The following is a 27,275-nucleotide window of genomic DNA, read 5'->3' as shown; positions in this document are numbered from 1 at the left end:
TTATTTCAATTAAATGGTGTAATTTGCATTTGGATAAATATTCAAATAAATATCAATTTATTTAAATGAGAAAAAGGAAGATAAAGCATTAAAATGCTTGAAGACTTTGAGGGAAACCATTAAAGGCTTGAAGACTTTAAGGAAAACCATTAAAGTCTTAAGAAGACTTTAAGGGAAGCCATTGAGTTTGAAGACTTTAAGGGAAACCATTAAAGGCTTAAGAAGACTATAGAAGGAAGCCATCAAGTTTGAAGACTTTAAAGCCATTAAGTTTGAAGACTTTAAGGGAAACCATTAAAGGTTTCAAGTGGGTGAGGATAAATAGGATTTTAAATAAATAATTTATTTAAAATAGTTGTGCAACTTGCTTTTGTAGGAAAATACAAGTGGGTGGAGGATAAAGGTGATTTAAATAAATAATTTATTTAAAATAATTGTGCAACTTGCATTTGTAGGAAAATGCAAGTGGGTAGAGGATAAAGATGATTTAAATAAATGTTAATTTATTTAAATGTGAGAGGTGGGATTTTGGGGGATTTAAATAAATATTAATTTATTTAAATGTGAGAGAAGATTTAATTAAACAAATATGATTTATTTATTTAATTAATGGTCTGAAATTGGTTAAGTGAATTAAATCAAATAAATTGAATAATTTATTTAATTAATAGGAGAAGAGGGTTAAGATGAATTAATTAAATATTAATTGATGGTTAAATAATCAAATAAATATTAAATATTCATTTAATTAAGTGGACATATTTATGTGATTACAACTACATAACACTAAGTATATCAATCATTGTTAAACAAAAATATATTGCACAGAAGTATCTCATAATGACATTTAATATTACAATGCCTCAAATATTTCATTTGTACAAATATACAGGTCAAATGTACATATATCCAAATAAGCTTGATATTATAGTTTATTGCATTTACATTCAATTCAATGAACCATTTGGATCTTCTCTACTCTTTATCGTGTCAAGAATTGCCTCATGGTTAGACTCACGAACCTTCCATAGGTTTTGGTTCGGTGGTCTATCCCCATGTTTAGTCAAGTGAACATTTGATGCCACCACAAGATTCGAATAATGAAGAATCTTTCTATGTGTCTCAAAGTCCTCAAATAATCACAAGTTAGATTTCTTCAATTTGTACCTCCTAAGCCATGTACCAGTAACAACGACTGATCATGTAGGGTATTCAATGTTTTCACCATCTACCACAGGGTCACCCAATTTCTTTTTTGCCTCCACACAATGACATAGATAATAATTTGTTCCTTCTTCATTGTCTTCAACTACAATAACTACATAAACATGTCCTACAATCATATTTGCATTTATGTACATGAATAGAGTGAACAAATAGATATAAAATTAATTTTATTAAATATGTATGTAGATAATTTACCTGGTTGGACTAGATCTGAGACATTATCAAAGTCAATTGATGCTTCCATCTGTGTGAGTTGCAATGTTGTCGAGAGTCGATATGTCTCAAGTGGGCTCAGAGTTCCCATACACCATTCGTCGACCCACTCCTTTGACTCACACTCATTCCATGATTCATCTGCACATGATGAACAAAAGCACACCATATGTCATGTATGTATAGTCCATGAACCTACATTAGAGCTTCTAAAAGAGTGTATCTCACTCGATCCTATCAATGTACAAAAATCCTCATATTTTGCAATGTTAGTATCATCTATCAACCAAAAAAATCTATGAATTGAAGACTTACCTTGATTACCTGGACCCATTGTATCATTACACCACTCGACAATAGCTCTTGCATCTATGAACTTTTATTTATCTATGTAGTTTAACTCTTCTCGTGCCAAGGCTCTTTTGATACATGCTCCTGCACCATTATGCTCCCCCTTTCCATGCCTGGCTTCACAAAAATTCCACATGTGTTGAACACTAGTGCTCTTATGCATTCTGCTTAACCAATAAAACATCCAAGAGTTCTTGAATTGTGAGGCACAATTATCTGACCATATGATGTGTTGCTGAAATAAAATACCCCTACTAGCTAAATTACGGTAGAACATCTGAAAGAAACCTTGCACAAACTCTGTAGAATGTAAGCAATCATTTCTAATATAGAAGTGATACTCCCTCAAAATCTTCCTGTTTTCATCTGTACTGTCAGCAACATGCATGAATTCTATAAGCACAAATATAGCAACTCATGTGGAGTTGTAATACTGGGATTGAACCTCATTTTGTGGCTCTAGTGTGTATTTCTCTACGAAGTCAACAACCGAAACAATGGTATCGAGTGGAAATGTGTCCTTGCATATCTTGAATTGCAAGTCCAACCATCGAGCTCTATGGGTATGCCTTGCATACTCATACAATATTTTCTCATGAAAAAAGCCCATAAATTGATACACTAGAATCTTTTCAGTGACAAAATCACACCTTTTTGCTTCTTTTCCATCTTTTACATTATAGGCCACCATCTTATATTTGCCAAATTCCACTAGTTCATTCCCAATTACATGTGTACTATCCATATGTTCACACATTGGCAAATTTTGCAAGTCACTGCAATGAACACATGTGTCATCTAAGAATACTTTATTGTAAAACTGTTGACCATCAACTCTTTCAATTAAAATGGTAGATATGAAGCCCCTTGAAGATCTAGGTGGAGCCTTTATGCTACATTCCTGTGAAATATTAATTATGCAAATATACACATATATGTCTATAAACATCATAATGATTAAAAAATTCAATATGTACTCTACAACAACAAGTAGTGCGTGTGTGATTTATTTTGACATAAAAAGGATTTTCCATTTCAAAAAATATTTGACTAACTTTAATTTGAGGATACATGTCTAAAAAATTTTGGCAAAAAATTGTGTTTGAGTCATATCTAAAAAACGTTTCGGATGTGGATCACGGATTTGACTACCAATTCTCCTCCTTACAACATCTCTTTGATTAGGAGATACTCTTGTGTTAGTCTTCCAAAATTCTTCAATCAAGGATCTAAATGCTTCAACAATTGCTTTATCTTTTCGTGGTAGTCTACCAGAGAATGCCCATAATTCTTTATCATTTGGATCCTCAACTCTTTCACGCGCGCCTTCCCACAACTCTCATTGGAGATTTTCTACTTATTTTCATTGATTTACTTCTCTTTCTAATGAGCTAAGATTTCTTGGTTTGAGTGCTTACTATTGTTGATGTGAGGACATGTCGTGTGGCATTGCTATTTTTTGTGTGTGATTAGAACCCATAGTCTCATATGCACTCACTAGATTCTTGACAATTGATTTCTCACTTGAATCATCCGATGCTCTTATCCCAAGAATCTGCATGATGGGCCTAAATTTTAGATTTCTCATCATTTCAACAAATAGTTGACATCTTCCAATCTCATTTAACTTTTGAAAGTACAATCTCCAAATTTGGTTAGCATATCTTTGACAAGTATGCTTTGGAATCTTATCAACCATTGGTTGCAAAATATTAGTATCAATATCAATCAAATACTCGGGCTTTCTATGCAAGATTCTAGGAGGTGTTCTCAAAGTTTGACTTTCCTCAATATTAGGAATGTTAACAACATTAGGGATAGATGGCATACCTTCAATCGCATATGAAAATGATGATGTACCTTGAAATTGAGATGTACTTGCAATGTGACATGTTGTAGAAGATGTACCTTCAACTTGAAAAGTGAGAGATGGTGTGCCTTCAACTTGAGATGTGACAAATGGTGTGCTTTCAACTTAATATGTGAGATATGGTGTTCCTTCAACTTGAGATGTGACAAATGGTGTGCCTTCAACTTGAGATGTGAGAGATGGTGTGCTATCAACCTCAGAGATTGATTGTCTCTTTGCATGAAGGTTTTGCATTCGTTCTCTTTGTTTTTCCAATACCATATCTCTCTTACGTTCCTCTTCAATTGGCATGTCTTCTTCTATGGTGTTCAATTTCCTTAATTGACGAATTTGCCTCATATTTTCTCTTGTCTTTGCATTCTTAGTTTCACTCTCTTCCCATGTTATCTTTTGTCATATTTTCTCAGCATGGTGATGATTTCTAAATATACCTACACAAATATTGTATAAAACAATTTCATAAACCAATAGCAAGATATGAAATTAAGTTATGAATGCTAAAATTGTTGAAGTTATGATCTAAGTAGAAAGATGTGATAAAGGTGGTCTTATTCACATGTGCACTACTTAAATTTTTCTCTTATTGGTGTAGTTAAATTGTATATTATGAAATAGCAACAAAAAAAAATCACAATAAACATTTCAATAAAAAAAAAAAAAAAAAGTACCTCATACAAAAAAAAAAACCTGCAAAAACTTCAAATGTTTGTCTTCTACGATGTCCAACCAACAAAAAGGTGGTGAAATTGTAATGGAATATGCTAAATATGCTTCTATGATAAGTCAATAGCATGAAAAAAGTGTTTCCTTGTTGTGATCAGAGAAAAAGCACAGACAAAACCAGGGAATGTGGGCCAGAATCATGGGTCCAATATCTAAGATTACCCTTTTTCACGTGCAATCCATTTGGCGCATGCCAAATTGGCTCTATAAACCATTTTAACATTCACCAAAAATATTAAGGTGTGTGTATGTGAGAGAGAGAAGAAAAGGTGGGAGGGAGAGAGAAAGGAAGAATAAAGATAGAGAGGGAGATATCAGAGGAGAGGGAGGAAGAATAGAGATAGGGAGATATAGGAGGGGAGGAAGGAAGAATAGAGAGAGAGAGAGAGAGAGAGAGAGAGAGAGAGAGAGAGAGAGAGAGAGAGAGAGAGAGAGAGAGAGAGAGAGAGAGAGAGAGGAAGATATAGGAGGAGAGGGAGGAAGAATAGAGATAGGAAGATATAGGAGGGGAGGGAAAGAGAGGGTGAGAGAGAGGGAAAGAGGGAAAGACAGAGTGAGAGAGAGGGAAAGAGGGAAAAGGGGATAGAGAGTGAGAGAGAGGGAAAGGGGGAGAGAGAGAGAGAGGGGGGGGGAGCTAGGAGGGAGATAAAAATTAAGAATAGAGATAGAGAGGGAGATATAGGAGGAGAGGGAGGAAGAATAGAGATAGGGAGATATAGGAGGGGAGGGAAAGAGAGAGTGAGAGAGAGGGAAAGCGGGAAAGAGGGAAAGAAAGGGGGGTGGGAGATATATATATATATATATATATATATATATATATATATATATATATAGAGAGAGAGAGAGAGAGAGAGAGAGCTGGGAGGAGAGAGAAATGAAGAATATAGAGGGAGATATAGGAGGAGAGGGAGGAAGAATAGAGATAGGGAGATCTAGGAGGGGAGGGAAATAGAGAGTGAGAGAGAGGGAAATAGGGAAAGAGGGAGAGTGAGAGAGTGACAAAGGGAAAGAGAGGGAAAGAGGGATAGAGAGAGAGAGAGAGAGAGAGAGAGATGGGAGGGAGAGATAAATGAAGAATAGAGATAGAGAGGGAGATATAGAAGGAGAGGGAGGAAAAATAGAGATAGGGAAAGATAGAGAGTCAAAAAAGGAGAAAGGGAGTGGGAGGGAGAGACTAGAGAGGGAGAGAGAGAGAGAGGAGGAGAGGGAGGAAGAATAGAGATGGGGAGAAATAGGAGGGGAGAGAGGAAGAATAGAGATAGGGAGAGATAGAGAATGAGAAAAAGAGAAAGGGAGTGGGAGGGAGAGACTTGAGGGGGAAAGAGGGAAAGAGAGAGGGAAAGAGAGAAAGAGAGAGAGAGAGAGAGAGAGAGAGAGAGAGAGAGAGAGAGAGAGAGAGAGAGAGAGAGAGAGAGGGAGAGAAATGGAGGGAGGGAGAGAGAAATGAATAATAGAGATAGAGAGAGAAATATAGGAGGAGAGGGAAGAAGAATAGAGATAGGGAGATATAGGAGAGGAGGGAGGAAGAATAGAGATAGGGAGATAGAGAGTGTGAGAAAAAGAGAAAGAAGAAAGGGAGGGAGGGAGAGAGAAATGAAGAATAGAGATAGAGAGGGAGATATAAGAGGAGAGGGAGGAAGAATAGAGATACGGAGATAGAGAGAGTGAGAAAAAGAGAAAGGGAGTGGGAGGGAGAGACTTGAGAAGGAAAGCTCGAGAAAGAGAAAGGGAGAGAGGGGAAGAGGGAAAGAGAGGGAGAGAGAGAGAGAGAGAGAGAGAGAGAGAGAGAGAGAGAGAGAGAGAGAGAGAGAGAGAGAGAGAGAGAGAGAGAGAGAGAGAGAGAGAAGAACAAGAAGAAAGGGAGGGAGAGAGAGAGAGAAAGGAAGAATAGAGATAGAGAGGGAGATATCTAAGGACAAGGAGGAAGAATAGAGATAGGGAGATATAGGATGGGAGGGAGGAATAATAGTGATAGGGAGAGAGACTTGAGAGAGAGGGAGAGAGACTTGAGAGAAAGAGAAAGGAAGCAGGAGGGAGAGAGAGAATGAGAGATAGAGGGAAATAAAGAGAGACTTGAGAGAGTAAGAGAAAGGGAGGGGGGGGGAGATAATGGGAGAGAGACACACTTAAGAGAGGGGGAGAGAGTGAGAGATAGAGATGAGGGAGGGAGAGAAAGAGAGACCCCAAGTGAAAGACAGAAAGAGAGGGATAGACCAAAGAGAGAGAGTGGGTGAGCAAGATGGGAAAGAGAGGGAGAGATAGTTGAGAGGGAAGGAAGTAGAGAGGGAGAGACCTAAGAGAGAGAGGGGAAAGGGTTAAGGAAGAAAGAGAGGGGGGATGCAAGGAATAGACCAGGGAGATAATGTTGATATGAGCATGTTGATTACTGAAATTTGACTAAGTCTAAAATTTATATGAATACTCTAAAAACTAGAATCTACATTATATCCCATAGAGATCTGGAACAACTCTCAAACATCCTGACAATATATACATAAAATATAACTTAAAGTATAAGAAAGGAAAAAGACAAATAAAAATGTTACTTATACTTAAATGTTATATTTTATGTGTATATTGGAGAGAGAAAGCTTTGTGCAAGTTCAAAGATGAAAAAATTGCATGGAATACATTTGGTGTGTGCCAAATATGGCACACACCAAATAAGGCGTGCGCCAAATGTATTTTCAATTTTTTTCCTTAGGAAACACCAAGCATAAGGCTTGGATTTTCCTTGGGCATCCAGCCTAAAGGCTTGGACACCCTTCTCAGGCCTGAGACGTGTTTTCCAGCAAATATTGAAAATTTTCTAACTTTTTGTTCATGCTCTCCATCAGGTTTGCACGTGTTACAATGCAATAACAAAAAACACCATAAAATCGTCAAGCTCTCTCTTAGCCATCCAACCATATAATTCTTTTCAAACTTTGATAATGTTAAGGTCTTCATCCATAATTTCTTTTGTTAGTGTGTCTGATTTTTGTCAAAAACCAACGTGTCGTATTTTGGCCATAGATTTTTACTTGTTTATCCAATTTTGAAAAAAATTACATTTTTAGAAACTAGACTCCATTCTACACAATTTTTTTAAAAATCTATTTTTTGATTAGTTTTTACAAATTTTTGGGGGAAGCACGCTCAAATTTATGTGTTTTAAGATGTGTCCACTTTGGAAATTCATAAAAATTCAAATATTCATAAAAAAAAAGCCAAAAAACCTGGCATTGAAGTTTTAGGGGCACCACATTTCGTGCTATGTTATTTTTTTCTAAAAAATCAGGACCAATAAATGTGATGCCCCTTTTTGAAACTCTTAATCTCCTTCGTTTTCAAAACAAATTAGTAGTTTAGAAAGTAGATTCAGAGCACTTCAACTTTTGTTCTCGTTGCATCTTCAAATTTTGAGTGTGCCTATCTTCAAATTCTTGTTGAAATTCAAACTTTGCTGATTTTAGAAAAAAAAGTGGCATCTTAAGACCCCTTTTTGGTCCCCCATCTTTGTGCACTTACCCCAAAGACATACAATATCAACCCATCAATCGAACAAAAATAAGCGACCCTCAATTGATCTAGAGAATTCATCTTTGAATGAAAGAGCGATAGACGTAAAGGATCAAACTCTATTTGGTAAGTTATAAAACCTTTTGACACCTAAATTTATTATTAAAGCTTCGATTAGAGCAAACTAGGTGTCTATTTCAAGATCTTTTATCTCTCATAGTGGTTCTTTTATGTAGTTTGAATAGTAAAGATAGTAGATATTGTGACGTAAAAAATCAAGCCTAGTTTATGAATGGTATTAATAAAAAATTTCAACTCTACAAACCAAATTTTGATCCATCTTCTACTTACATGAGTTGACTACCAATGTGGATCTAATTACATAATCTCTCAAAAAAATAATGGGAGATAGATATTTTGGAAAAAATTGGGCTATACATTGGGGATATATTAATTTCATGATGATGAGATGTTTAAGAGTCCCTATGAAGATTAACTTAGAATTTAAGTCCTACTCTATTTTCTTATCCTTAATTCTCACTTTGGTACTTCGAAATAACTTATCCAAGTAGAAGGACTAGATCATTTCTATTTTAAGTTTCACAACTCTAGGCATCTAAGTACACATTGTATACAAGGGAAAGGAAAAGATTTAAAAAATAATGAACAAGACAAAGAAGAATGAGATTCTTCAAATTTTGATTGTAGTCATCACGAAGCTATAAAATAAACAATACTCGTACATCTACAAATTGATTAGATATCTTAGAAAATGGTGAGGTTGATGTGGAATTGCAAAATAGAGACCCAAAAGATCTTTTGGGGGAAAATGAAGGGTTGCCAAGGTTTGGAAGTCCTTGCAAAGTGGGTTCATTCAATTCAAATTCAAATTCAAATCCACGTTCTTCAAACTAAGTGTAAGGGAGAAGCAAGGAATCTTTATATTAATTGCAATGAATTGTGTGTGAATTGCCAAACTAAGAATGATATGACACTTGTAAATAATGAAGAATCCCAAATCAATGAAGAAACTCTAAAAAGCATGATTGAAGCAATTATAAACTATCGAAATCCATTTAAACCAATAAATCCAAGTTTAGGGGAGGAATTAAGAGCACAAAAATGATTGACCTTGGAGAGAGTGAAAGAAAAATGACTCAATCTTATAATGAAATCCCATCTAATAATTTTTGAAAGTCATATCTATATTCTATACCTATTTTTTTCATCAAGCAAGAGGTGGTTGGGGGTTTAATTTATGAAGTGTAATATTAGGAAGAAACTCTTAAATGTGCAGGACCAAAGAAAAGTTCATTTTAGAGAGCTAAATGTATTGTTGAAGTACCAACCAAAGGATCTTGTCTCTAGATATACCAAGTCTTTGATAATGTGGATGCCTTTCCATAAGAGTCAAATAGCTTTGACACTTATGTTAAAGGAAAACTATATTTGTCAATAAAAAGGGATCACGAAAGATTATGGTTGTTGAAATAAAGAACCAATTTGAAACCATCATTGACCCACTTGAGGAAAGCTAAATAAATTCACCACCTTCTAGATACTTTGGGCAACAAAAACGCCCTTAATTTTAACTAGTGCAATTATAACAATAAGGGCATGAATGCCAATTCCCCACTATATTTTTCCATAAAATGAATTGGAGGAAACACAATATTTGAGGAGAATTTCCTTAGCTTCAAGATCTTCAATGGCCTAAATCATCCATTTATCAAAAAGGACAATTATTTATATATGGAAACTAAATATGACCATCCCACCTTTTCCTTGGGGTAGGCAACAAACATTCCAAGAAACTATGTGGAAAATTTAGTTCTATTTGGCATTGGCCTAGCCCAAAGGCATTCACCTAAAAGTTTGGTGAATTTGTTGTAAGCCACTTTAGAAGGAGGCCAACAAGAGAAGTAATAAACATGGGTTGCAACTAGAAACTTACTAAAAATTGAAAATATACTAGATTTATAAAAAGAGTTTTGGTAATCTAGAAAGAAATTTTATTTTTATCCCATTGAAGAATATATTTCCACATAGTGAACACTAAGATTTTAAAGGCAAAAGGGAATGTTAAGAAAATTGAACATCTCCCCTTTGTAAACCCATATAGAACAAAATTCCATAGCCATTTTGATTGTGGCAAAGAACTTTGCTTGTGTTTTCTTTTGATATAAATTTTACTCCAAGGCCTTGGAAAATGTGTAAAGGTGTGCCATTGCTTCTTTGAATATAGCTTCATTCATAGGAAGAGTGATAAAAAAAATCATTCACGAGAGTTTTTTATTAAGCCCGGTACATGTATGAGGAAGATACGTTCCTTTCTTAGGATATTGCAAATCTTTATGGGTGAGAAATAACCAAATGCTTCCACAACCTAAACATAATGAGAAGAAGTTAAAGGACAACACTATTGTATGGACTTGAAAGACACAAAACTAAAAACCTCTACCACAAAGGTGAGCCAAGAAAACACATCAATAAAGAGGGTTTCAACAAAAATTATCCAAACCCAAGCACTTTAATCATGGCAAAAATAAATGAGCATTTTATATGGTTGTAGACTTTCTTATAATCAAGTTTAAAAAATAAATTGTATCATTGAGAAGCTCTATCACATTCTATCATTTTCCAAATGTCAATGCTATTGTCTATGATGTAATGGCTTTTGATAAATCATGTTTGTTCATGGCTCACAACTATGGGAAGCAAGTAGAAGTTATTAACCTAAATCCCTAAAGTCATACTAAAGCAAAACAACTTGAAAACCCATTAAATTTGAATAAGTTAGAATAAAGCTCCTCCTAGGTACAACTTTCTTGTTATATGGAGAGCATCAAATTTGGTCAAAATATTATATGAAACATTCAATAAGGTTATGAGACTCCAACAAGAAATGAGCTCATGAACCTTGACCTTGGGGATAAACTTGGTATCCCTTTGTTAATGATGTTGCCTAAAGATTATTTTTGGAGTATGTCCTTGTAAACTTACAGAGATTAAAGTCAACATAATGTCACATAGCCTGAAGATCTAAAAAATTAATGCAAGAAGCACTAGTGTATCACACTAAGCTTGGGTAAATGCTAAATTCATACCAAAGAAAAACAAAGCCAAGCCCTTAAAGTCACACAAGGTAGACTAGAGTTCCTCCTAGGTGAAACCATATAGTTTAAAATGCAATTTTTTTTGATAAATTGTGCTTACTTAGAGCTCACAACAATGAGAAGCAAGAAAACAATATGAAGAAAAAGATATTCAACCAAAATATTGTATGAAACTTTTAGTAATGTTATAGGCCTTCAATTGGGAATAAGCTCATGATCCATGACCTTAGGAATAATATTGATAACCCATTGTTTATGATGTTTCTCAAATATTTTTTGGAGCTTTTCCTTGCAAACTTGAAGAAGATTTAGAGTCAAAAAATCATGATCTCATAGATTAATGTGGGAAGTCCTACTATATCTTGCTAAGCTATATGAAAAAAATGATAAGGACCAAAAGGTAAACCCTAAAGACACACCACAAAATGACAATATGAAATCATTAAGTTTACACAAGCTAGACCAAAGCTCCTCCTAGCTACAACTATCTTCTCTCATTTCAATGTATTCAATGGTGAAGTTTTTATGTTTAAGGCATCTAGTTGGGGTAATAATTATGATAGTATAGTGTCTAAGAGGTTACTAAGAAGCCTTTTATTCGATAAAAATTGGATATGGATGCCAAGTAGGAGAGTTGTAAAGATTTTTTTAGTCTTCCAATAAAAATTCAATTCTTTGTTTCTTGTTGAAACTCCTTAGGGATCTCTAAACCTCTTCATAGTAGGGTTCACTATTAGTATCATAACCTCAATTAGTTCAATTATAGAAGTGGTTCAATAAGAAGCTTATAGGATTGACCAAACCCAACAGTCACTCATTTGTAATCTTCACTTGTCTTTTACCATCTCATTCTAGGTGTCCACATGTGGGAAAAATATTAATTAAATATTTGTCCAGAAGTCACCTATATTGTTGCTAGTGGAAACCATCATCTCTTATGAATGTATTGCAAACAATAGTGAGAATAAGTATTGTAAAACATTTTTCCAATACACCCGAAGTGCCTAGGGACACTTTTTAAGGATGTTGGAATCATACAATGGGTGAACTCACAATACTGGTTCCCACTTTTTGACCAACTTTGACACCTAGATGAACATTTTGCAAAAAACCTTCACTTTCCCACACCTATATCTTTTAAATCGTTAAGAATTTGAAGATGATGTAAACTAGTGATTTGTAACATCCTTTTTGTAGATTCTAAATATATTTTTTTCAAATTTTTTTGAATAAAATTTTATTGATTTTTCCATCTCCCACAAAAGTAGTTTTTTATAGGAAACAACATTTTTTAAGAGTGATGTGCATCCTGAAACGTATAAATTTTTTTCTATAAATGATAAAAACTTATCTCTTTTAAATTTTGGTTTGTAACATGAATACCCAGGGCATGCAGTTGTTTTGATAGTGATATGTTGAATAGTTTTTATTTTATTAAGTTTTGAAGTCTGACTAATTATAATTTAGATATAGGTGTACGTTTGAACACATAACTTGCTCTATATATATCAAAATTAAGTTATATTTTTTTTGTTAGAAAGAAGACATCAATACCTAGGGCATAGATATTTTTCAGAATTTTTTTGAATTAGTTTGCTATTTTTCCCAATGCATTGAACAAAGAAGTTCATGTTCGGTGAAAAACCTACATTCATAAAAAATAAAATAAAAATATATTAATAAACTTAAATATATTAAAAATTATACTATTTGGAAAGCTTATAATAAGGACTAAATCCTTAAGAAAACAAAACTTCTAAATGAATTCGTTTGACCCCTCAAAAGCTAATGTAAAATTGGTTTTTTATCAGCATTTGATAGATGCAAAGGAGACTCCATTGCAAGTATGATTTATAAGTAGAGAGGTTCTATCCAAGAAATTTTGATCTAAGAGCCTTTGATCTAACTCTCTTCAATTAATTACTTCAAATGGGACCTCTTAAAGCTTAAATAATTATATTTTCCAAAAAATGTATGATTTCAACAAAAATCAGGATGTACCAAAAAGTGGGAACCAGCTTTGTGAGTTCACCCCAATATGACATAGCATTTTCGAGTTAGGTGACACCTTAATCCTAACATAATGGTCATCCCCATGAAATTTTCAAACATTAACAAAGGTTCTCCAAGCATTATGATTAAAAAAGTTCTAACTAGGCTCACTCCCAAGGGTTAAAATAAGGACTCAATTGTTGGCAAACATTCTATAATGCTTGTCAATACTTCTTACAAGATAATAGATAAACATATTGATCTTCATATTGATTCTATGGTCCAATCCATTATTAGACCCAAGAAAATGAGTTCTCTATGTAAAAGATATATTCTTGATAATCTTTCCCTTGCTTAGGAAACAATGGAACAAGCTCAACAAACTACTAAAGACTACATCCTAATTAAGCTAGCCTTCGATAAAACCTGAGATTGCACACACTGGCCCTTCATTCTCAAACTGCTTTGATGGCTTGGGCTTTGTCCCCACCTACATTCACACATCCAAATGCTATGTGTTGATAGTAACAATTGTTTGAATGTCAATGGCTTCCTCACTATGTCTTTCCCTCTTCAACACGTTATCTTCCAAGTTCAACTGCTTGTAGCTTTTCTCTATGTTCATGTTGTTGACACTCTTGGATATCTACTCCTTTGTTCCAATCATTTGAACCTCAACATACACATCACCCTCACCTAGAACTCCTTTGTGTTAAACTCCCACTTTGTTTATGATATAGTTTAATATTCTTAAACAACTCTACTAAAGAAGTGAGCAATGTTATGTAAATGGCAAACCTCTACTATGTTGACTTCGCATTCAAGTTCTTGCCTTTTGAGAGAAGAGTCTAGATTGTCAAGTCTCTTTTGACTACTCAATTACTTCTCTTACTAGTTAAACTACAATAGCAACTATAATAATCTTACTAAGCTTATCTAAATTTTCTTATGGAATAAGAAGGATGATAACTAGGGCTTCATAGCTACGTTGTGGCTTCACCTCATTCAACCAAAAAATGGATGTCTTAGAACCATTGACCCCAAGACCTAAGAGATCCTTCGCATCTCTAAATGGATTACTAGAGTTAGAAAGGTTACAAAGATACCTTATTACAAGCAACTTCAAAATTAAAACCATGGTTCCTTATGAGATCATCTTAGCAAAAGTTAGCGCCTTCCCAATTGAAGTTGTTGCAATGATTAAGTTGCTAGAGTATTTGAAGAGAACAAAGAAAATGGAAGATCATCGTTCCCAAAATTGTGACAGAAGAAAAGTTAAATAGGAAAAAAAAACACTTGGATGAAACAAAATATCAAGTGGCTAAGTAGATGGGGAATTAATCTACATGAATGTCCAAATAGGAACATTGAAAAGAAGAAATATTTGAGAGAGAAAGTAAAAGTGGCATTGTGGTCAAAGCAACTTGTAAGAAAAAGAGAATATTACATCAAGCATTTTAATCCCACATGTGAACATCAACAAAAACATTACATAGAGGCAATATAAATGGAAAGCAAAAATGTTAATTGCCCAATTAAGAACTAGTTCACACCATCTTAGGTGCAAAACAGGAAGGTGGAAAATACCCAACCAAGAATAGGCTGAAAGGGTTCAGATTAATGGAAATGGAATGGAATTAAATCATGGATTGCACTGCTTTTGATGACATCTAGTGCAAACATACACAGTAGATTACTTGATCAAAATTCACAGTAGAAGAAATCTGATCAGCAAGGGTTAGTGGTCACCCTTTGGCTGGGTTGGTCGATTGATTGATTCTTTTTAGATCATTATATTGTTCTCAATTTTGATCCCATAAACTACCTAATCTTGTGAACGTCATTAAAATTCTTCCTTCTACAACAATAAACTCTGACAAAACTTTGTGGGACACAAAGTGGCTATTCTACTTCTAATATTCTACTTCTAATAATCGAGCACTGCAAAATTCTCCACTTCTTGTGAATATGCGGAAAGCTAGGAAAATTGTGGCCAGGTTTATAAATCGGCGTGACCATTCTCTCAAACATGGTCCAATTTCTCCATCTCGTCCATTTGGTGGAATAGATTCATCTTGGGAAAATCAACCTCTCGCTTTATCAAAAAGGATTCAAGGCTTCCGTCTTTTCCACAAAGGTATGCAGACCTTCAAAGACACGTGGGATTTCTCAACAATTTGTTGAATTTTTGGGATTAAACCCGTGTCTATTTTGGCATCTTACAGAGAGAAAAAGACATTCTTGATCTGGTCACCTCCCTCATTCTCTCCGATCTTCGCATAAATCTGTCCAACCCATACCCACTAATTTTCTCAAGGATTAGCATTGGCCTAATTCCAGTCACTTGACTATATTTCCCCTTGAATCTATTTACCTGCAATTCCTTCTCGTCCCTCGCATAAACAGCAAATGGATATTGTTTGCACTTCGATCTCCCAGTTGGTGAAAGGATCCGTTTCCTCCAGCTTCATCCATCCTCTGCCCCTACTCCTCCTGAACTGGGAGTATCCTCCTAAACACGCCTGGATTTCTACACAAAGACCATCCAACCATTTTTGACCCTAGAGTTTACTTTAAAAAATGTTCTACAGGGCTTGTTATAAATCTAAGTGTCATCTTGGTTGGTATTGACATATTGTAATGATTAAGTTGTGGTGTTCTTGTTTTTGTCATAAAGATTCAATTATTTTAAAATATTATTGCTGAATATTTAAATAAGAACTAAATTCTTCATTTATAACCTCACCAATTTATAACTCTGAATGAAAACATTTATTAAAAAAAAAAAACCTCAGTGTGATCTCTTATTATTTTAGGCAACTAATTATCATCCACTTAGGAAAGAACGCTATAATGCAATATTAATAACTCTTATTCTCTGCTCATACTTGTCACTCAAAAGCTCTACACTAACATAATTTTTTAACAGCAAATTTCTCATATCTTAAGCAAGGTAGAGACTAGTCCAAACAACAGTTCATCCACCAAATGCAAAAGGTACAGAGTCAGATCAACAAGCTTGAGATCTTGCAGGAAGGCCTGTCAAAACACATCGAGGCCTTCACCTCTGGTACTAACCTCATGAACGCTTCTGGTTCCTGCCTCCCCACATGAGGGCAAAATCGGTAAGCTAGCCATTTACAAGAATGGTGTTCCTAATTTCTTGGAAATTCTCAAATATGATAAGAGTGTGCCCCTTGTGTTATACGTAAGAACTTCACTTCCTTGAGGCAAACCCTTCTAACACCTTCACTGTGTTTGAGCTTTTCTTTCCAGTTCTCGTCCAGAAACAGCACTGTGAGTTCGTTTTTATCCTTATCTGAAACCTGTTGAAAAATGACTTCCCAAACAACCAATTCAATGGGTCATTTAATGGAGAAAAGAATTAACTTCAAGCACTCTTGGATTAATACCATCTGGAAGCTTTTAAAGTGGATTTCACTTGAAATAGTTTAACAAGATGCACCAGCTGCTCCAGAGAACCCCTGATTTATGAAAAAAGAAGGGAATGAAATGTATAAATCAATAATGACAAGTCTTTAGGTTTCACTCTCCAAATTCTAGAATGAAAATTTATTTTCATTGGATGGTTTCCAAATTCACAAATATCCCTGTAAATTTCTAATTGAATGTGTTATAGTGGAAAAGGACATCTTCTGCTGCTACAGCTTATTAAAAAGTTTCATTTTGCAGGACTCCCATTTATGCCTCAGTTAAGAGGTAGAACAGATCCCTGAAGGTATTTGATCCCCATCTAAAAGCCTTATTTTCTCTAGAATGGCACTTGTTCCACATCATAACACTAATTTTTTCTCACTCTTCATTATATATCTTTAGCCAGCTATTTGATCCTCTTTTTCCTATGCTTTTAGGTTGAAGTGTCAATAATGGATCTAAGCCCTGATCCTGATGTTCCTACCTTAAAATAGAATTTCAGTACCTGAAAATAACTTTAAATGCTAGAATGCCTTATGCATCATTGTTGCAGATTGTTTTGCAGCTCCTTAACATGATGCTAGAATTTTCTACATTATTAATAATGAACTTGAAGCAGTGATCAGTCTTATCATGTCTTGCAATCAATTGCACGGTGCCATCTATTTCAAGATACATTGTGGGGCATATAGGAAGAAGTTATATTCCTAATTGTAAGGAATAGTATAAGATTCACTAGACTCAGATAATACCAGTCTGATCATAGTAATATGGAATTTGCAACTGATAAGGGAGACAAAGACACCAGCTAACATACAGAGAAAGGCAAATTCTAAGATTAGAAGTTCATCATTGTGTCAATATACTAATTCCAGCAAACAAATGACACTGAAAAGAGAAATATGTTAGTGATCAATTTAAGTCTTTTAAATTCTTATGGTATTATAGATTTTATATGAGTTGTAGACATAGCATAATGAAGCAATCATAAAGGGGGAACAATAACTTTCTACAAGATGAATAGATCTTGCAATTACTGAATATATGTTGAGATATATACGATTAATTTCAGACTTTGTTCAAACTTTTGAGAGCCATATGTGTGTGCATCTGACATTAAGTAAGCAGAAAGTGCATACACAAATTCTGTTTGAGTTCTTGAGACTTGACAAAAGAAATCAATGCACCAAGTGAGGAATGCAACCAAGATAAAAAAAATTGTTGATGCGTCCTAATCAATGCATTAACATGGGAAAGGGTTGTGTTGAAATGGTAATTGTTAACAATTGTAAAAGTGTGACCAAGGTTTAAACCCAAGGACATTGAAGAGTTTGGCAGAGTTAGAATCTTGAGATTACCATGATAAAGGCTTCCCAGAACCTTATGTTCCCTACTTCAAAAGAAAACAAGGCTGCAAAATTACGTTTACTGAATAGGAAGAAATCAATGCTGAACAAGATATACATCTAAGAGAGATCAGATTTACAGAGTCTATAGAGATTATTGCTTTGTTTCTGGATTCTACTGTGTAAGATTTTGTTAGCTATCAATGTTTTGGATCACACTTCATGATCCATCATCAGGATGTAAAAGAGTGCCAGGAGATGTAGAAATATAAATTGATGGATCACGGAATATGATATGAAACAAAGATGGAAACAATATCTTACACAATAGAATCCAGAAACAAAGCAATAAGATATACATTCTAAATACTAAATACTATATAATATATAGTATATACTGTGTGTCCTTTAAGCTCTATTAATCCTTCAAACTGAAAAATCATGTCATGCAAAAGCAAGCTTTGACATTTCAAGACAAATTGTGATCTTAAAATGTTGGAAGACATATTGAAATTACCTAAGTTTTCAGTCTTTCATGTCACCAGGTTTTAACTAAGAAAGATCGTTACAGACATCTGAAATGCAATGGACATTCAAGCAGTTCTATTTCTATCCTCTCTATAATTTGGTACCTTTATGATGTCACATAAGGGCGGACCTGCTCACCGTATTCCTTGATATTGCCTTTAGGATTTTGAAGAAAGCGTTCAATTGAAAAATACTGCAAGGGTACCCCATGGGCTTCTCCTTTGAGGGCAAGATCTGCCATTATCCGTCCCACCAATGGACCCATTTTAAATCCATGGCCAGAGAATCCAGAAGCAATCAAAATAGGAGACTTGTCTCTTGACAATGAAGTCTTTGTCGATGGCAAAAAATCAAGGATGAAATCTTTATCTGGAGACACTGAATACATGCACGCTTCTGCCATAACAGGGCTCTCTGACATAATATGCCCTCTAAAACCTTCAGCTAACCAAGGGCCTACCTTCTTTTTAAGTTCATCCAAATCAGGGACCAAAGTCCTTTTGTCTGGGTCACATGGATAACCTCCATGGGTTGAAATCTTGAGCAACCCAGGGTATTCCAGAGAGGGCGTCCCATAAAAGTAAGGATCATTATAACAAGCAAACGTGGGGAACCCTTTTTCAGGCAAAAAGCTGTCTAAGCCCTCCTCGATTTTCCAATATGCAATAGTGGTATGAATAGGTTGAACAGGCAATTCAATCTCTGCTATTTCTTTAGCAAGTTTCTGAGCCCATGCACCTGCAGCAATCACGCATTTCCTTCCAAGTACAGAGCCCCTGCTGGTGCACACCAGAACCCCATTTGACCCATCCCTCAATTTCCACCCGTTGCTAATTTTCATGACTCGGGCATTGTCCCTTAGAGTGGCTCCATTCTTCAAGGCTAAAGACTGAAACATTGCAACTGCCTTGGAGGCTCTCAGTATCCCTCCTCTGTTTGTGACAACAGCTATCCAATTCTGAGGCAAATTTATTACCTCGAATCTTGAGCAAGCTTTCTCTGCATTGAGAACTTCATGGGGGATCCCTAGTTTTTTGCAGACTCCTATGACAGATTGGAGCCTCTTGTTTTCGACTGGACCCATATCTAGCTGCTTGGTTTTGATGTGAACTCTATACCCAATTTCCTGCTGAGCTTCTTCCCAGAGGGAAAAAGCCTCTTCCATCATTGCAGTATAGTATTCTTCTGGATTAGTTTCTCTGATAGTTCTGGATTCCCCATGGGAAGAGCCTCTGTGGTGAAGAAAATCAAATTGTTCCAGAAGAAGAACAGACTTGCCTCTCTTGGCAATTTGATAGGCAGTGCAGCTGCCAATTATGCCTGCTCCTACGACTATTGTTTCATATTCCCCTGCAATCTCACCCATCGCCCCTCTTCTGTCTTAACTTGTGTTGGGTATTTTGACTCAGATCACTGTTCTGCGCGACTCTAAACCTTTTATGTAGACTCACTTCGTAAGACTAGAATTATGTTCGGCAGATACCGGCTTATTGGATGCGAACATTGGTCAGGAATCTCTAGGTAGCTTGTTGAATACTTTATTCAGTTGCCAGCAAAGATTCTGTCCCACTCCCCGTCTTTTTAGATTGGTCAGGAATCTCTAGGTAGCTTGTTGAATACTTTATTCAGTTGCCAGCAAAGATTCTGTCCCACTCCCCGTCTTTTTAGATTGGTCAGGAATCTCTAGGTAGCTTGTTGAATACTTTATTCAGTTGCCAGCAAAGATTCACTCCCACTCCCCGTCTTTTTAGATTCTTACAATTTTCTGATGTCATGCGTACATATAAATTTGTGATATTCACAAATTTCCCTGTCAGTCTGACGAAAGAAGTACGCCTTCCCTGTCTGAGTTTTATTTTTATTTTTATTTTTATTTATTTTTGTTTGTCAGAATTGCTTAAAGTTAGTGAGTGGTTTATATAGATATTTGGATCAATTATATGAGACTTTATAATAATTAGTATATCTATATTCAAAAAATATATGTAAAATATGTTCAGAGATATCTTATAATAGAAGAGAATCATTTGTAAAATAAATATTTTTCTAAAATACTAAACATCAAGAATACAAATCCATTAAAGTCTTGCATGCAAGAAGCTGTGAATCAGATGGAGACAAGTGGTGAGGGTTCTATTTTATTTGGAATAATAAAATAACGCCTCCACAAAAGCTGAAACATGGCATATTTCAAGCATTTACCCGTCATTTGCATGTCAAATTGTTTCAAAATTGAATTTTTGTTTACGGACATTTTGATGTCATTGTAGATGCCTCTCGGCATAATAAACATTTGGATATCGAGATTTTAAACATTGATTATTTAAATAAATAAATAATAATAAAAATTACTGATTACTTGGTCAAGATATATGGAAAAATATACAAGATTCAAAAGGAAAGGGATATCATTAAAACCTTTGTTCATTCATTCATTTCAATGTGTCGTCATCTTGATTCATACCTGTGTATGTGTGTTCTGAGATCCACTTTAAACACTTCTATCGCAACATAAATAATTTAAAAATATGTTAAAATGTGTGCTTTAATTTTTTTTGTTTATTCATTTTTATTTAATATTTTATTAGTTTAAAAACATGATAGTTCGCAATCCCAAAAAAAGGAGTAGGTATGAAGAAGGTACACCATTAATGTACAAATGGGAGAGAGTCTAGAAACAAAGATTGAGCCCACATAACCCTAAGTAGATAAAGCAATCTCAACAAAGGGGGATCTTGATAATCAAGCTTTCCCTAAACAACTTGAGGGAAAACATCATCAATATGCTTCCAACCAATGAGAGTGCCTCCTCTTCAAGAGTATCTTCTATTTGAGTATAGACTAGGGAGATAACAAAATCTAAGTGAATAACCTTTCTATAGTCAAGCCACTTGGTACCATGCCCAAGAGAGAAGGTGAATGGTTATCGAGCATACTAAAACCATCTTTTGTAGGTTGTATTATTTGCAGGGACTAAGGCTAAGAGTCATGATACTAGAATCCTTGATCACATCGGAAGGATTGACTATAACCACACCTATGTCCTTGACGATTTGGAGGGACTCTATCAACATTGTAGGGAGCATTCCCTAATAATCCAACAACTATTAAAGAGAAGCAACTTCAAGGGCAACTTTCTAAGATTGCACTTTAATTTGCATAAGAACATTAAAACAAATCATAGCCTTAGTATACATAGAAAAATGTTGGCCTATAGAACAATTTGTAAAAATAGTTGAATTTTTATCTTTCCAAATGTTGAAGAGAATTTCCATCTTAAAAGTGTTGAAGTTGCACACTTCAAGATCGATCAAGAAAGATACCTTCTACAAGAGAGTGTTGCAACAAAGAGCTTGCTTGAATATTGAGAAATGATATTGATCATGAATGAGATAATGAGATATGTTACAATATATAAACACCTTGATTATATATGCAAGGTCTGATGGGGTATGAAAACTACGGTTGATATAAACATAAATACTCAATGCAAAATATAAAATGCTAAGTGATTAAAAGTAAATAATGGAACATGGTCCCATTATAAATAATTCCTAAAAATGTCACATAGGATATAAGGACATCTAACTTAGAACCTAAGTAAACTTAACATGTGAATAGGTTCCCACTATTAACTAGATAGAAAATAACGTCATTCAAACTAACACCCCTCCTTAAGTGCAATTTAGGGAAATGAAATTATCATGAAAATGGTGCAAGAAGCTAAATGATGATGGAAAATGAATTATCATGATGCAATATGGGGTCTCGATGACTAGACCATGTTAGGTGTCATGCACCAAACAAATGTAATGAAATCTCCCACAAATGAAGAGAGGGAGAAAACCTTGAGGACAAAACTCCTCTCCAAAAGAGAGATTGCAAATAAGATCATGTACAAGTGATAGAATAAGTGATGTATAGATCCCTCAACAACAATACCCCCTAAGAACTACATCCATCACAAAGATACAATTGATATACCCCCCATAAGAGGGAAAGAGAGAGACTAACAAGCCCCACATAATGAATAATCTCCTACAAAAAATGGTAAGTGTCCTAGGGAAAAACCTGATCCAATGCTAATAAACATTTTGTCCTTCCTTAGAAGAAACAAAACCAAGTATGAATGTAGGAATTCTTCCCATTTAGGATTTTCTTTGAAATATGGATGTATAAAGAATGATGATGATATCTCAAAAAACTACTTATGTGTCTCCTTGACCATGAGAGATGATGATGCCACAATCCAATTAGGTACATGACCGATCAAAAAAGAACGTGACAAAATGAAACTATTTACAGAAACTAATGTTCAACAAGCTCCAAAGATAAATGTGATTTACAGGAGTGCAATGGTTGTCATAAAGGAGGGGATTAAACCCCTCAAAGGTTTCCAAATCTAAAAGACAATGATGCTCATGATGAACAAGAATGATGGAAGTCTTATCCAATCATCATGCATGAGGAATCAAGGAAATGAAGGTACATCAACTATCTCTCAAGAAGAATTGAGAACCTCTAAAGAAACCTTATCCTCATCTACTTAAGTTTCAAATTACTCTAAAGAATCAAATTTCTTAATAATAGTATCACAATCATAGAGTATCCTTTTTGAAAGTCAAGAGGCACATTACAATTTGAAATGGGATCATCTAGGAATGGTTAAATATCAAGATCTCTATATAACTCCCAAATTTTAGTCCAAAGAGCATGAGGACACTCAAAAAAAATAGTAGACATCGATATGTCATCATCTAAATGCATAGCAATAACTCCTAATACATGATCCCTTTTGCAGGTCAAAGCAAATTTCTTACTAGGTGTGTAAAGCAAGAGAATAAGATTATACAAATGAGGCAACAAATGAAACCATCTAAGATGTGTTATGATACCATCTCCTCATTGCTTATGGTCCCCCCTCTTTAGGATGGACAAAGAAGGATGAAATGAAAAATGCATTACAAATTATGATATTTCTTCAAAATTACAAAGATAGAACCATCATATGAATATAAAAACTTCCGAATATGATGTACAACTAAAAATTAAGCCTAACTCATAAATAGAACCTCTCTAAGAGATAATATGTCCAAGTAATCAAAGTAGATGTCAAATCGTAAAAACTCAATAAATAATACTTGGGGTTGAATTTAGAAAAAGTGCATGGAATAAATTATAGAGCTCCTAATCACCTTTCAAATGTTGTTGGAATTGTCAAAATAGAAAAATCTATTGAAAAGTTATGAGCTCAGGAATCCAAAAGGGAGTATTCACTTTAAGCTGCAATAAATGTTGACAAACAACAAAATTTCAAGGAATAAAACTGCATCATTGGGAAGTTGATTGAATCAACTTTCCAATGATATCTCATTTGGAATTTTTTTGCCTCCTATAGAAAAAGTTATCTTAATTTTAAAAAAGGCCTAATTTGGGCACTAGGGACCACACAAATAAGCCCCTTCGGCACTAAGATCCTAGTTGCCAATAGGATTGTCAATGGAGCTAAGGCAAAAATACAAAGTGATGCTATGGGTGGCGACAGGGCAAAGTAAGTGTGGTTGACAATGCTAGAAAACATCAATGTAAGTGGGCAAGTAAGTTAATGGGCATGTGTACCAATGTTGTTAAGATTGCAGCTAAATTGGCTCCAAAAAGTACGATTTATGCATAACCTTCGTGTCAGTCGAAAATTACAAATCCTTGATCATGGTTGGAAGAGCAAGTTGAGGCTTTGATTTTTCGAAAAAGTCAATAACACGAACTTTTTGGAGCCAATTTAGCCACGTCCAATGTTATTAGGGGATGTACACTGTAGTCAAGGAAACAAATTTGTGCCCTCAAACAATAGCCAAAATAAAATGACCACCTATTTTAAATGCGTCAGCCAATAAGCTCAAACACCAAACCAAAAAGTTGACCACAAAATTTTAATGTGATTTTTTATTAATAAAATTCCAATCCATACCAAATGTAGCGACCAAATCTAGTTACATAGAAAAAGTACTCCATGACCCAAAAAATACACCAATTATGTAAAAACAACTGTAAAATATCATAGAGAATATGTTGAGAATATTTTACAAATGGGATCGAAGGGGATTTTTCATCATTGTACGAATCTATACAGTTAACCAAGTATGAATTTGTACAACCATACAAAATCTTTCATTTGCAAAAAAAACCTTTGATAATCTGCAGATAAAAGTGTCAAATTTTGACAATTTGACAAATGTTGTATGGGTTTTGAGCCTTATGGATGCAATGGCAAGGTTAGATTTGGTCCAATCTGCTCCAAAAATACCATCTACCTCTTAGATATGGTAATTTGTACCCAAACTTCAAGCCCTCATAACTTTGGCAAAAATGGTTGAATTTAGATGAAATAAAGCCAATCTTGACTTTCTCAATCATCCTAATTCAATGTTGAGCTCAAATCTCTTCCAACACTTACCCAAAATGAATTGCAATAAAATATCTCTCATCTAACAATAGCTCAAGTCGCAAATTTTAAAAGGATTTTGCATGCCCATGTCGTCAATGTCATGTTAAAGCTACAAACCTCAAGATGAACCAAGAAAGAAACCTTCCACAAGAGAGTGTTGCAACAAAGAGCTTTCTTGAATATTGAGAAATGATATTTGATCATTAATGAGATAATGAGATATGTTACAATGTACAATCATCTTGATTATATAGGCAAGGTTTGATGAGGTATGACAACTACTCTTTCAATACAAACATTAAATGTTGAATGAAAAATATTAAATGCTAAGGGACTAAAATTAAATAATGGAACATGACCCCATTAACTAACTTCTAGAAATGACACCTAGGATATAAGGACAACTAACGTAGAACCTAAGTAAAATTAACATGTGAATAGGTTCCCACTAATAAGATAGAAAATAAATTCATTCACACTAACAAAAAACACTAAATTTGGTATATTTGAATGGCAGATAAGGTCAATCTCTCAATGAAATCATATGCCAAGAAAATGAAACACTTATCAAAAAGGCATAAAATATCATGTATCCAACATCAAGCTTCTTGAACTCTAGAACAAAACTATAAAAAACGTATTTGAGATTTTTGACCTACCCATAAAATAGATAATGGGGATTGAGAACCCCAAACAAGGCCAAATGAGCACCATTAGAGAGATCTTGACACGAAATACAATAGGGAAGATGAGCCAACTTAGGTTCAAGAATAGCCAACCAAACACATTGAAAATGACAATACCATTAACTTTAGAGGATTGAAGTTGCCAATAATGTTTCAACTAATTAACCATAGGTAAATGAGATGAAAGTGTCATATAGCCTTTGTGAGTCTTGAAATTGTGAAGGGTGTATCAAGATACCAATAATGTCATAAATTGCATCCTATGCAATTTCACATTACATGAGTCTTCTCTTTAGCTGAATTAAAGACAATTATGAACCTTAAACCTTAATCCATGATCCGACAACACCTCTTCCACCTTTCATGCCTGACTCCTTAATCTTTAGGTTTGGATTGCACTCAAACATGTGTCTACCACAAAGATGGCCACATGTCACACTGGAAATATATGTGACTGAGTTGGTCATTGGACATTACACTTGCCGATGTTGGATCTTCTGTTGTCCTTGCCTCTCTGGATGTTGGCTCTGTTCCTCCTGATGTTGGGAGGCCCTCTATTCTAGATCCTTCCTCTTGGCAAAAGGCTATTGCTAGGGTTGAGGAGGGATGGATCACTGTTAAAAGTAAAAAATCTAAATTGTCCCAGTCCTCTTTTGATATGACCCTTCGATCCCACAAGGGTAGGACAAATTCTTGATCCTTCCTGGTTGGGTTAGGGCTGTTGGTTTTTTGCAGCCTGTTGGTTTTTGGTGGGGTATTTGTTGTTCCCCTTCTTTTGGTGGGCTATACCGAGTCTCTTTTGTGTTCTGTTTCTTTGAGTGGACTTTCAAGCTTATCTTTCAGTTCGGGTTGTAGGTCCTTCTAAAACCTGTCTTGTAAAGGGTTTATGGTCCCTTAAAAACTTGTTTTTCCTTAATCAAAAACAAAGAGCTTTCTTGAATATTGAGAAATGATATTTGATCATTAATGAGATAATGAGATATGTTACAATGTAAAATCATCTTGATTATATAGGCAAGGTTTGATGAGGTATGACAACTACTCTTTCAATACAAACATTAAATGTTGAATGAAAAATATTAAATGCTAAGGGACTAAAATTAAATAATGGAACATGACCCCATTATAGCTAACTTCTAGAAATGACACCTAGGATATAAGGACAACTAACGTAGAACCTAAGTAAAATTAACATGTGAATAGGTTCCCACTAATAAGATAGAAAATAAATTCATTCACACTAACAAAAAAACACTAAATTTGGTATACTTGAATGGCAGATAAGGTCAATCTCTCAATGAAATCATATGCCAAGAAAATGAAACACTTATCAAAGAGGCATAAAATATCATGTATCCAACATCAAGCTTCTTGAACTCTAGAACAAAACTAGAAAAAAGTATTTGAGATTTTTGACCTACCCATAAAATAGATAATGGGGATTGAGAACCCCAAACAAGGCCAAATGAGCACCATTGGAGAGATCTTGACACGAAATACAATAGGGAAGATGAGCCAACTTAGGTTCAAGAATAGCCAACCAAACACATTGAAAATGACAATACCATTAACTTTAGAGGATTGAAGTTGCCAATAATGTTTCAACTAATTAACCATAGGTAAATGAGATGAAAGTGTCATATAGCCTTTATGAGTCTTGAAATTGTGAAGGGTGTATCAAGATACCAATAATGTCATAAATTGCATCCTATGCAATTTCACATTACATGAGTCTTCTCTTTAGCTGAATTAAAGACAATTATGAACCTTAAACCTTAATCCATGATCCGACAACACCTCTTCCACCTTTCATGCTTGACTCCTTAATCTTTAGGTTTGGAT

General features: G+C 34.7%; 1 protein-coding gene across 1 annotated transcript; it reads right to left on the bottom strand.

Annotated features, from left to right (window-relative positions):
• Positions 1-18,218: 18,218 nt before the first annotated feature.
• LOC131057694 (probable sarcosine oxidase) lies at positions 18,219-19,812 on the bottom strand. Its single transcript, XM_057991842.2, has one exon. It carries the CDS (start codon positions 19,666-19,668, stop codon positions 18,409-18,411), a length of 1,260 nt encoding a protein of 419 aa, XP_057847825.2. The 5' UTR covers positions 19,669-19,812; the 3' UTR covers positions 18,219-18,408.
• Positions 19,813-27,275: the final 7,463 nt, after the last annotated feature.

Source organism: Cryptomeria japonica, chromosome 10, assembly GCF_030272615.1.
Source record: "Cryptomeria japonica chromosome 10, Sugi_1.0, whole genome shotgun sequence".
Classification (NCBI taxonomy): Eukaryota; Viridiplantae; Streptophyta; class Pinopsida; order Cupressales; family Cupressaceae; genus Cryptomeria; species Cryptomeria japonica.
Note: the sequence above shows the minus strand (reverse complement) of the source record. Positions and strands in the feature narration are given on the sequence as shown.